The sequence below is a fragment of the Salmo salar genome, chromosome ssa04 (genome assembly GCF_905237065.1).
Source record: "Salmo salar chromosome ssa04, Ssal_v3.1, whole genome shotgun sequence".
In the NCBI taxonomy this organism is placed as follows: domain Eukaryota; kingdom Metazoa; phylum Chordata; class Actinopteri; order Salmoniformes; family Salmonidae; genus Salmo; species Salmo salar.
The window spans coordinates 21,111,659-21,123,876 of NC_059445.1; the positions used below are offsets into that span (position 1 = coordinate 21,111,659).

Consider the following 12,218-nt stretch of genomic DNA (forward strand, 5'->3'; position numbering starts at 1 on the left):
GAGGCACGGGCTTGACCAGGATGGGAAGACATGCAGGAGACCTGGTTCTGGGCGTAGGCACAGGACGTGCAGGGCTGGGAAGACATGCAGGAGGCCTGTTTCTGGGCGCAGGCACAGTCTTCACCAGACAACCAGCACGCACCTCAGGACGAGTATGGAGAGCTGCCTCAGGTGACATCATTTCCACGACACGCTCCGTAGGGCGAATGCCGTGCCTTATGCACCAAACTAGCAGCTCTCTCATCTCTCTCTCCTTTAATTTCCCCATTAACTCCGTCACAGTCTCTGCCTCGTACCCCTCGCTCACCTCCAATGTCAGCCCGACTGGCTCTGGTTCCGACCTCGGCTCCGCCGACTGTCCCGTGTGCCCCCCCCAAAAAAATTATTGGGGCTGCCTCTCGTGCTCGTTGCGCTCTCTCTCCTCATAATATCGCCTCTCCGCTCTCGCCGCTTCAATCTCCCACTGCGGGAGGCGATAATCCCCAGCCTGAGTCCATGGTCCCTCTCCGTCCAGTATCTGTTCCCATGTCCACGAGTCTATCAAGCTGTTCTCCTGTTGCTCCTTCCTCCTCCGCTGCTTGGTCCTGGTTTGGTGGGTAATTCTGTAACGGTTGCCTTTAGAGAGAGCGGACCAAAACGCAGCGGAGTTAGTGTTCGTTATATTTAATTGAGAAAACGGACACTATACAATACAAAACAATAAACAGACAACCAAAACAGTCCTGTCACGTTAAACACAGTAACATGAACAGAAACAATTACCCACAAAACCCCAACGGAAAAACATGCACTTATGTGTGACTCCCAATCAACAGCTGCGAACTTCAGCTGTGCCTGATCTGGGAGCCACACACGGCCCAAAACAAAGAAATACAAACACATAGAAACAGAACATAGAACGCCCACCCAATGTAACACCCTGGCCTAACCAAAATAAAGAACAAAAAACCCCTCTCTATGGCCAGGGCGTTACAAGTTCATTGTGCTAGCAAGTAAGCAGTTCACTATACTTGTGCATGTGACAATAAAACATGAAACTTGAAACTTGCTGGTGTCACCACACCACAACAGAATGTCAACAGGAAGGCTGCGTCCCAAATGGCACTGTAGTCCCTATATAGGGCTCTACTTTGGACCAGAACCCACAGGAATAGGGTGCCATTTAGGACGCAGGAGTAGAGAGGTGGGGAGGGTATTTTGAGGACACAAAACATTTATGACAAACTGTACGCAAACTGCATACAAAAAATATGTCACAATTCATTAATCAATCAATGAATCCATCCATCCATCAGTTTATCAAACAATTTATTAGAACTTGATAATGATGATAATGATAAAGACATTATGGTATCTGTAAGGACGGGGTGAGAATTACAGGGAGGAAGTGAGATTACATTTGCTATAAAAAGAAGGGAGTACCAAATGAGAGAGAGAGAGAGGGAGAGAGAAAGAGAGAGAAGCAACCTAGTCCACACTCTGGTAAGGTAATTTTTCAGATTACATTGTGCAAATGTTCCTTTTTTTTTTGCTTTGCGTTCATTTTTTTAAAGGAGCTATACGTATTATTGTTGCATTGTAATTTCAGAAAATGTCTTTAATACGTCTACGGTAATAGTGGAATGATAGTGTTTCACAATATTTATTTATTGGGGCACACAAAATTGCATTCTAATGGTGCATCCTTCTTATTGGGCAACAAACTCTTGTTGTCAAATTGACCGGGGCAAGCAAGTCTTTTGTTGTCAAATGGGACTGCCGATTGTTCCAGAGGCTGTGGCACTTACAATCGGTTAGCGCGCGGAGCCACTCAAATGAACTATCCGTCAGGGCTCGGTATTTATAAATCGCCAGCCACAGTCAATTTGAGAACAAGAGATTTGTTTTAATGTCATTCATAGCATAGTGCTATAGACTATGCTCTCAGATAATTTACCTGGTGAAATAAAGGTTAATACAATCGATTTATTTGTAAATGCATTTATATAAAGGAAACTGTTACTGATTGAGTTGTTTGTTTTTAGGAAACGCAGAATCAGAGGAAGCCAAGATGAAGTTTGTCAGCCTGATTGTGATGATGTCACTACTTGGGACAAAAATGGCTTTGACATTCCACAGAAGTACCGGTAAGAGAGTTGCATTGATTACAGTATGTGTTTTGATCAGGGGCACAATTTTGATTTTAGAAGTGGGGAGACATTACTTTTTATTTTTTATTATTATAATTTTTTTCAATCCAGTCAGATAAACACTCCAAACAGCCTACCCGACAGCTCGTCCGCATGGTCCTAAAGCAAACCGTTGCCTCATTTTGTATCACATTCCAATTATAAAACTGGGGGGGACAAAAATGCAGTCCCCCCCATCCCCAGTGAAAGTTGCACCCTTGGTTTTGATGATAGTGCTGAAAGTTTTATTTCAATTTTTCAGGATGATTATTAACCACACATTCTAAAAAATAATCTGTTTTAAAGCTGAAAATGTGCTTTCCTCTTTCATGTCCAAATGAAAATGAGATGCATTCTTTACACAAATGTAGTCACTTACAGTATTTGTTTTGCAGTAGATGTTGGTTATTAGCAGTCATAGACTGAATTGCACACCCATGTACAATGATAGATTATGATCAAATAGTAAAACCCTAAACTAACACAATACTTTTAATGTAATACAATGTTAAAATATGCAATATATACTAAACAATAATAGTAGAATGACAATATTGGGGCGGCAGGTAGCCTAGTGGTTAGAGAGTTGGGCCAGTAACCGAAAGGTTGCTAGAACGCATGCCTGAGCTGACAAGGTCAAAATCTGTTGATCTGCCCCTGAACAAGGCAGTTAACCACACTGTTCCTAGGCCGTCATTGTAAATGAGAATTTGTTTTTAACTGATTTGCCTGGTTAAATAAGAGGTCTTAGGTAGGCATTTCTTAGGCCCCTGGGCTATATGGTGTGCGCATTGATCAGTTTAGTGAATTATGGAATGGGAGAGTTCTGTTAGCGGCCTGTGAGTGTCATAGGAATGTTCAGCTTGTGGCTGTTTTCTAAGTATATAAGGCCCCAGGAGAGTAGTTATTCCCTCATTGTTCCCTAGGTGGCGATGATGCTCGAGTGTATTTCCAGGAGGAGACTGCAGCGTGTGACATGCCCAAAGCCTGTGACCTGAAGAATTATGAAGACTGGTACAGGCTGGGCTCCTACTGCATCAAGTACTTCAAGGCTCCTCTCAACTTCACCGAAGCGGAGGTAAACAACATTCTATATAACAGGAGAAGGACATTATAACATGATCAAAGCATGTTATTGCTCTACCTGGAGTCAGTCAGCCTGTCCATTCCAATACAATGGCAATACAGTGAAGTGAAGTTTAAATCCAATGTCTTAATTAGAGGTGTCTTCTAATGTATTCATCTTACTCCCACTGGCGGACTTACCATTAGGCAGAAGAGGCAATTGCCTCATGCCTCACATCATTTGTAGGCCGCCATTGTAAATAAGAATTTGTTCTTAACTGACTTGCCTAGTTAAATAAAGGTTAAATAAAGGTTAAAAATCAAGAAGCCTCATGACCTGGGCATAATTAAAATAAAAATATATAAATATTTATCCGCTGAGGCCCCCCCCATGCATTGTTTGAGGCATAAAAAAAAAAGTAAATAAAAAAAATCCCCATCAAAATGTGTCTAAACTAGAGATTTCTGTGTTTTTGCATGGCCTTTGTCTCAATCCACCTCAACCGCTGATGTCGTCCTTCTGCACCGGCGGTGGAAGGTGGCTGAGGTAAAGCTACAGGAGACAATCTCGAAAATCGGTCTTCTCACAAAAACGTCTGTAGCGTCCTAACGGTTTGGCCTAGAAAATGTATATGACCCCTCTATGGAAACATAAAACAGTCACGAACACGATGGTGTTTCGGTTGCTCTACTGTACGTCCCCCCACAAGTGTCACGGGACTCGGTAACATGGTAAAAATGATTAGCATTTCTTCCTTAGCTTTCTTAGTCCTATATCTCTCAGATCATCCTTTTAATTTAATGTTGACTATCTGTTTTTCCATGTATGAATGTGTTATTCAAAGCATTTCTATTGGCTAATAGCAGTAAGGCCAAATGCAATGTTTCATCAAATTATAACAACAATCCAAAAATTATACCTACAGGGGTCCTAAAATTCTAAATCAAATATCTAAATGATCCTTGATATGACCATCTTAAAACAATTCCATATGTTAGTTTAGTAGTGATCTCGTGTTGTCATACGTCCAAATCACGTCGCTGTCACGACCTCCAGGGTTGTGGAGTAACAAATTACAAAAAAAAACAGTAACTGTAATCTGTTACGTTACCAGCTAAAATGTTGTAATCAGATTACAGATACTTTTGAAAAACTAGATGATTACTTCTAGGGTTGCTTCTTAAATTCAGAAAGGATGTTTGTGAGAATTTTTTTTTTTTACATTCAAATCAGCATTGAAAAAAGTTTACGTTTGTTCTACCTGAGCGAGTCTGACCACAAGTCATACACCACGATGATGACACACCAAATGCGTTTGATGGATTGCGGGAAAAGAGCAGGAATAGGCTTTTATATACTACTGTCCAAGCTATAGTATGTCTTCCAATGGTGTGACTGCTGTTGGCATCCAAAGATGATCCAACTTGAATAAATGCTCGGTGGTAAGAAAGACAGCAGTGATACGGATATCACTTATTATTGATATCTAAATAGCACATTGTTGTGAATCACACTGCTGCTCTCTCATTTAGCCTTACAGATTGTGGTTGTTGTGGATGGCTGTTCACAAATACAGTGTCTTCAGAAAGTATTCACACCCCTTGACTTTTTCCATATTTTGTTGTGTTACAGCCTGAATTTAAAATGTATTAATTTACATTTTTTTGAGGTCACTGGCCTGCACACCTCATAATGTCAAAGTGGAAGTACGATTTTCAAAATGTTTGAAATGAATACAAAATGAAAAGCTGAAATGTCTTGAGTCAATAAGTATACAACCCCTTTGTTATGGCAAGCCTAAATAAGTTCAGGAGTTAAAACCTGTTGGGGCTAGGGGGCAGTATTTTCACGGCCGGATGAAAAACATACCCAATTTGAACAGGTTACTACTCTGGCCCAGAAACTAGAATATGCATATTAGAAGATTTGGATAGAAAACATTCTGACGTTTCTAAAACTGTTTGAATGGTGTCTGTAAGTATAACAGAACTCATATGGCAGGCAAAAACCTGAGAAAAATACAAGCAGGAAATGAAAATCTTGTGCCTGTAGTTTTTTCAAGTCATTGCCAATGGAACACACAGTGACTAAGGATTCATTTTGCACTTCCTAAGGCTTCCACTAGATGTCAACAGTCTTTAGAAACTTGTTTGAGGCGTCTATGATGAACAGAGACGGAATGAGAAGGCTGGGAAGTTGGTCACCCAGGGAAGGACATCACTTCATTGGCGCACATTCACGAGAGAGGAAGCTCTGTTCCAAAACGTTTTTCAAGACACAGGAATGGTCCAGTTGAAATATTACTGAAGTTTCACTTTAAAATGGCCCTAAAGATTGATGCTATACAACGTTTGACATGTTTGAAGGAATGTAAATAGATAATTCTTTTTACTTTTCGTCGTCACATTTTCCACGCGCGTCCTACATTTTGAGTAGCTTACTGAGTTATTTGGACATAAATTATGAACTTTATCGAACAAAACAACATTTATTGTGGACCTGGGATGCCTGGAAGTGCCTTCTGATGAAGATTATTAACCTGTTGGGGATAGGGGGCAGTATTTGCACGGCCGGATAAAAAACGTACCGATTTAATCTGGTTACTACTCCTGCCCAGTAACCAGAATATGCATATAATTGTTTGATTTGGATAGAAAACACCCTAAAGTTTCTAAAACTGTTTGAATGGTGTCTGTGAGTATAACAGAACTCATTTGGCAGGCCAAAACCTGAGAAGATTCCAAACAGGAAGCGCTCTCTCTGACCATTTCATGGCCTTCTTGATCATCTTTAACCAAAACAAGGGATCTCTGGCATAACGTGACATTTTCTAACGCTCCCATAGGCTCTCAGAAGGCGCCAGAAAGATGAATGGTGGCTTTGCAGGCCATGGCTGAAAAACATTAGCGCATTTGGATAATGGTCGATCTGAGGACAATGAGACTGGAGGCGCGTGCACGAGCCGACACCATGTTTACTTTCTCTCTCTTTGAATGAAAACAACGACTCCCGGTAGGAAAATTATCGCTTTTTTACGAGAAAAATAGCATAAAAATTGATTTTAAACAGCGGTTGACATGCTTCGAAGTACGGTAATGGAATATTTAGACATTTTTTGTCACGTTTATAATGAGTATTTTTGTAAATTCACCGACAGTTATGGGGGAGATACATTTTCTGAACGTCACGCGCCGATGTAAAATGCTGTTTTTGGATATATATATGAACTCGATAGAACAGAAAAGGCATGTATTGTCTAACATAATGTCCTAGGAGTGTCATCTGATGAAGATTGTCAAAGGTAAGTCCATAATTTTAGCTGTTTTTCTGCTTTTGGTGACGCCTGTCCTTGCATTAAATGGCTGTGTGTAATTTTTTGTCTATGTACTCTCCTAACATAATCTAACTTTTTGCTTTCGCCGTAAAGCCTCTTTGAAATCGGATAATGTGGTTGGATTAAGGAGATGTTTATCATTCAAATGGTGTAAAATAGGTGATTGTTTGAGAAATTGAAATTATTAGATTTTTGCTGTTTTGAATTTCGCGCCATGTATCTTGTCAAGCAATCCCATTACCGGGATAAGAACGGGAAGGGGTGGCTTAACAAGTCACATAATTAGAGTCCGCTTGTTTCGCTTGCTTGGATGCTTTCTTCAGTGAGATAGTTTCAGCCACTTGCGAATTGAAGGAAATTTGGCAGGTGCACAGCTCAGATGCTGGAATTATTTGGGATAAACGTGCGAAGGCAACCATCTTTTTGAAGTGATTTGTTTAACAATCAGATAAAACATCATGACTGGTTGTGTTCTTGGCACATTAAAAGGTAATGCATTTTTATAGTTAATTACCCATGAAAAGAAAATGGTGCATGCGCATAAGAGTGGCCTCTGACTGGCTCCAAAGTGGCCTTGGGCTCCAAATCACTACGTCAGCACCTGCTTACTCGCTCTCTCTCTCCTTCCTCCCAATCTCTCTTTCTCTCTCACTAATTCACTCTTTCTCCTCCCACCACCTATTTCTCCTCTTCTCTCTCATCCCTCTCAGACACAGTGCAGGTCTGCTGCCCCCGGTGGCCACCTGGTGTCGGTGCATAACAGTCAAGCCAACGACAACCTGCTTTGCGTGGTGATGAAGAACAACGCCAGAAGCCCTCGCATCTGGCTGGGAGGCTTCGAACTCTTCCAGGTAGGAGAGGAAGAGTGATGGATGGAAGGAGTGATTAAGACAGGGCGGATAGTGGGTGGAGGGAGGTAAATTCATGTGGGAGGAAAGAGTGACATGTTCGGTAGAAGGGGAAAGAGAGAAGCTTTGCAGAACAACATTTAACATTGAACAATGACTGTCGTAATATCTACATTTACAGTATTCAGACCACTTGACTTTTTACACATTTTGTTACGTTACAGCTGTATTCAAAAGTGGATTAAATTGTTTTTTTCCCCTCATCAATCTACACACTACCCCATAATGACAAAAACAGGTTTTTAGACATTTTTGCAAAAAACGGAAATATCACATTTACGTAAGAATTCAAACCCTTTACTCAGCACTTTGTTGAAGCATCGTTGGCAGTGATTACAGCCTCAAGTCTTCTTGGGTATGACGCTACAAGCTTGGCACACCTGTATTTGGGGAGTTTCTACCATTCTTCTCTGGAGATCCTCTCAGGCTCTGTCAGGTTGGATGGGTAGCGTCGCTACACAGCTATTTTCAGGTCTCTCCAAAGATGTTCGATCGGGTTCAAGTGCGGGCTCTGGCTCGGCCACTCAAGGACATTCAGAGACTGGTTTTTATCAAGGATCTCTCTGAACTTTGCTCCGTTCATATTTCCCTCGATCCTAACTAGTCCCCCAGTCCCTGCTGCTGAAAAACATCCCCACAGCATGATGCTGCCACCACCATGCTTCACCGTAAGGATGGTATTGGCCAGGTGTGACGCTTTGCATTCAGGTCAAAGAGTTCAATCTTGGTTTCATCAGACCAGATAATCTTGTTTCTCATGGTCTGAGAGTCCTCAGGGGGCTTTTGGCAAACTCCAAGCGAGCTGTCATGTGCCTTTTACTGAGGAGTTGCTTCCGTCTGGTCACTCTACCATAAAGGCCTGATTGGTTGAGTGCTGCAGAGATGGTTGTCCTTCTGGAAGGTTCTCCCATCTCCACAGAGGAACTCTGGAGCTCTGTCAGATTTACCATCGGGTTCTTGGTCACGTCCCTGACCAAGGCCCTTCTCCCCCTATTGCTCAGTTTGACCAGGTGGCCATCTCTAGGAAGAGACTTGGTGGTTCCAAACTTCTTCCATTGAAGAATGATGGAGGCCACTGTGGTCTTGAGGACCTTCAATGTTGCAAATACTTTTTGGTACCCTTTCCCAGATCTGTGCCTCGACACAATCCTGTCTCGGAGCTCTATGGACAATTCCTTCGACCTCATGTGGGAACTTATATAGATAGGTGTGTGCCTTTCCAAATCATGTCCAATCAATTGATTTTACCACAGGTGGACTCCAATCAAGTTGTAAAAGCATCTCAAGGATGATCAATGTAAACAGGATGCACCAGAGCTCAAATTTCGAGTCTCCTAGCAATGGGTCTGAATATTTATGTAAATAAGGTATTTCTGTTTTTTATTTTTAATACGTTTGCAAAAATTTACAAAAAACTGTTTTTGCTTTGTCATTATGGGTTAGTGTATGTAGATTGATGAGGAACATGTTTTATTTAATCAATTTTAGAATAAGGCTGTAACGTAACAAAAAATGGAAAAAGTGAAGGAGTCTGAATACTTTCCAAATGCACTGTACATTTTTTTTTTTATCACCACCGGTCTTTCTATCACTCCCCTCTCTCTTCCTCTATCCACCTTTCTCTCTCTCCCTCCTTCTCTCAGTCTGGTAAGTTTGTGTGGACCGACGGCTCCAGCTGGAACTTTGATGCGTGGACCCCTGGGGAGCCCATCTCCCGCTGGTCGAGCCGCGAGGACTGTGTGGAGATGAACTGGAGCAGTAAGAGATGGACAGAGGGATGGAGGGAGGAGTGATGGGAAGGCGAGAGGGATGGATGGATGGTTTTTACTTGCAATGGCTGTGATATGTTTTTGTTTTCACCGACCTTAGTTGAATGCACTGGCTAACAGCTAAAATGACAAAAACGTGAAAGAAACATTTCTTGGAAGGTGGTGGGAAGAGATGGTATTTTGAACTCACATTTGAACTTCTGTTTGTCTGTCTGTCTGTCTCTCTGTATATTTGTTCTCTATCTCCTAGAAATTGGGAAATGGAACGACCACACGTGTTTCACCAAGAAGAGCTACGTGTGCTCCTTCAAGAACAGAGTTTGAGGACGAATATCCACGCTCACATACTTAGTATGAAGCAGCAATGTATTGGGTGTGCTTTCTCAGTGGTATGTTAGTATAGACTGTGTGTCTGTCTAACACCAACCCAGTCCCCTGCTCCTCTCTCTTGGGTTGTGACGGAAATGACACCGCTGTTCCCTATAGAGTGCACTACTTTTGACCAGAGCCCCATGGGCCCCCTGGTCAAAGTAGTGCACTATAACGGATAGGGTGTCATTTTGGACTCACCCTGCTCCTTTCCCCAACGATCCCAACCCACAGATCTCCCACGGTGAAACCAAACCACATGGAGATGTGCCTGCTTTTAGCAAACTGAAAAATGCATTTAAAAAATATATATAAATAAAGAGTGTTAAGCAAGTAAACAGCTAGAGTTTTTGTTTGTCTGTTCCTAGCAGGATTTGAGTTTCTGGCAGAATCGAACCAGAATCAAAATTGAAGTCACATACTTTTATTTAAGTAGTGGGTAGACTTTAATACTTTGTAGAGGTAGGAGTTCAAATACAATAGTCCATGCAGAGTTAAGGATTACACATACAACCTCCACTATGAAAATGTTACAGGTAAATTACAGGTTCATGTGAAATATTAGGAATATCACAATGCTATATATACATGCATTCTCTATCCGGTGTGAAGTCTCCCCTAGGTACAGATCTAGGATCAGCTTCCCTTTCCCCAATCCTAACCATAACCTTTAGTGGGGAAAATGTTAAACTGATACAAGATTAGGGTCTATGGGCAATATCACCCCTAAACCAACATTTGCAGCCAAACTTCCCAAATTGCCACCACCCACCCCTTTCCCCCTCAAACACTCCATTCCATTGGCTGTCCGTTAGCCGTATTGCCCAATGGAAAAGGCCCCTGAGTCGTTTGACTGCTTCTCTACTCCAATGAACTCCCTACTCCGATACAGCCCATTGCTGGATAAGGAGTTCTCGATCTGCGTGTCTGATACCTAATGGAGTAATGGTAGATTGGGGGGAGAGAGAAAATGACTTTATGGAATTGTATACACTTGAAGAACATCAGGAGCACATCACAGTCAGGCGACTCCTATTTTCCACTTAAGTCAAATTTTCAGTTAGTCTCCAGTTGATATCAATGCATGATTTAAATGGAAGTTAGGATTTGACCCTTAGTTTCAACTATTCCTCTGGGCCGTATGTATCAACTTCTCAGAGTAGGCTTACTGATTTAGAATCAGTTTGGCCTTTTAGATCACGATGAATAAGATCATGGGACAGGGGTGAACTGATCCTAGATCAGCACTCCTACTCTGAGATGCGGACCCAGGCCTGCAAAGGCTGACACTGGTTATTAAGAGAAATATCTATATCACAGTAAGCAGGGTTGGTGTCTCGCCTCAAACTTTACCTCCTCAAACTTCTTGGCCTTGTATTGCTCTGCTCCCTTCAGGAAGTTCAAGAGTATGATGTCACAAAGCACGGTGCCCTGCGACCAATCCAAGGCAGAGAAAGAAAACAAGGTTGTAGAATGGAATGGAATTGAAGAAATGAGGAGAGGGGAGAATAGAAGAGAGGAGGAAATAAGAGAGTAACTATTCTCCACGGAAATAACTTCAGTTGGGGAGACAGAGACACACATGGCACAAATACATTTTCAAACCAGCCTATAGAGACTGTGGATAATATTATTACAAAGTTAAGAGACTGAAGGTGGAAGAAGATGTGTTTTCATTTAAAACTAGCCTACAGACGGTGTGGATACTTTGTGGATAGAAAGTAGCGACTGAAAAGAAGGGCTCACCACTCCAACTGACGTAAAGGCAGCTACCATGTTGATCAGAGTCGGGATCATGTTAAACTTCCCTGCCTGTAAGAAACAAGTCAAGTACTTTACAGAAGTAAACACACACACACACGCACCAACCAACCACCCAACCCACACACACACACACACACACACACACACACACACACACACACACACACACACACACACACACACATCACACCTCATCTAAATAACACATACATGTAGAATAGTCATGGACCCACATAGGCAATTAGATTCATGCACACCACAGACATACATGTTCTCACACAGACACACGTGTGCTCACGCACACAGGTACATACACATACAAACACACACTTCCTCCTACCCTCTAATCATCCCCCATCACACAGAAACACACACACACAGCATTAAAAACACTCACATTACCATTGACCAGCACATCAAACCTGATGGCATAGGCCTTGAGTAGAGTACGGTAATCTGTCCCGTTGTCCATCTTGTAGTACTTAGCATACCTATCAGCACAACGTGGACAGAGAGTAAGGACATGAGCAATGCACATGGGTTGTACCAGGGGGACACGCCTCTATTCAAGGTCAAGGGCTCACCATACAGATAGACAGTGGTGGAAAAAGTACCCCATTGTCATACTTGAGTAACTGTAAAGATACCTTGATAGAAAATGACTCAAGTAAAAGTGAAAGTCACCCAGTAAAATCCTACTTGAGTAAAAGTATAAAAGTATTTGGTTTTAAATATACTCAACACCTTCAATTAGATTACCTAGTAAGTGGTCTGAGAGGAAGAAGAGATAGAGGGATGGAGAGGACAGACAGATATAAAACATATAAAGAAGATAGAGGG

The 12,218-nt window shown here is 42.0% G+C and overlaps 2 protein-coding genes across 2 annotated transcripts; one reads left to right on the forward strand and one right to left on the reverse strand.

The window, feature by feature from the left end:
- Positions 1-1,229: 1,229 nt before the first annotated feature.
- LOC106602581 (lectin) lies at positions 1,230-9,952 on the forward strand. Its single transcript, XM_014195290.2, has 6 exons — positions 1,230-1,482; positions 2,025-2,126; positions 3,095-3,246; positions 7,279-7,419; positions 9,120-9,234; positions 9,496-9,952. The coding sequence occupies exons 2-6, from the start codon at positions 2,051-2,053 to the stop codon at positions 9,567-9,569; spliced, it is 558 nt and encodes a 185-aa protein (XP_014050765.1). The 5' UTR covers positions 1,230-1,482; positions 2,025-2,050; the 3' UTR covers positions 9,570-9,952.
- A 387-nt stretch (positions 9,953-10,339) lies between these two features.
- On the reverse strand, positions 10,340-11,865 carry LOC106602645 (P2X purinoceptor 3). Its single transcript, XM_014195390.2, has 4 exons — positions 11,776-11,865; positions 11,361-11,426; positions 10,968-11,045; positions 10,340-10,548 (listed from the first exon to the last, which is right to left on the reverse strand). Exons 1-4 carry the CDS (start codon positions 11,848-11,850, stop codon positions 10,426-10,428), a joined length of 342 nt encoding a protein of 113 aa, XP_014050865.1. The 5' UTR covers positions 11,851-11,865; the 3' UTR covers positions 10,340-10,425.
- Positions 11,866-12,218: the final 353 nt, after the last annotated feature.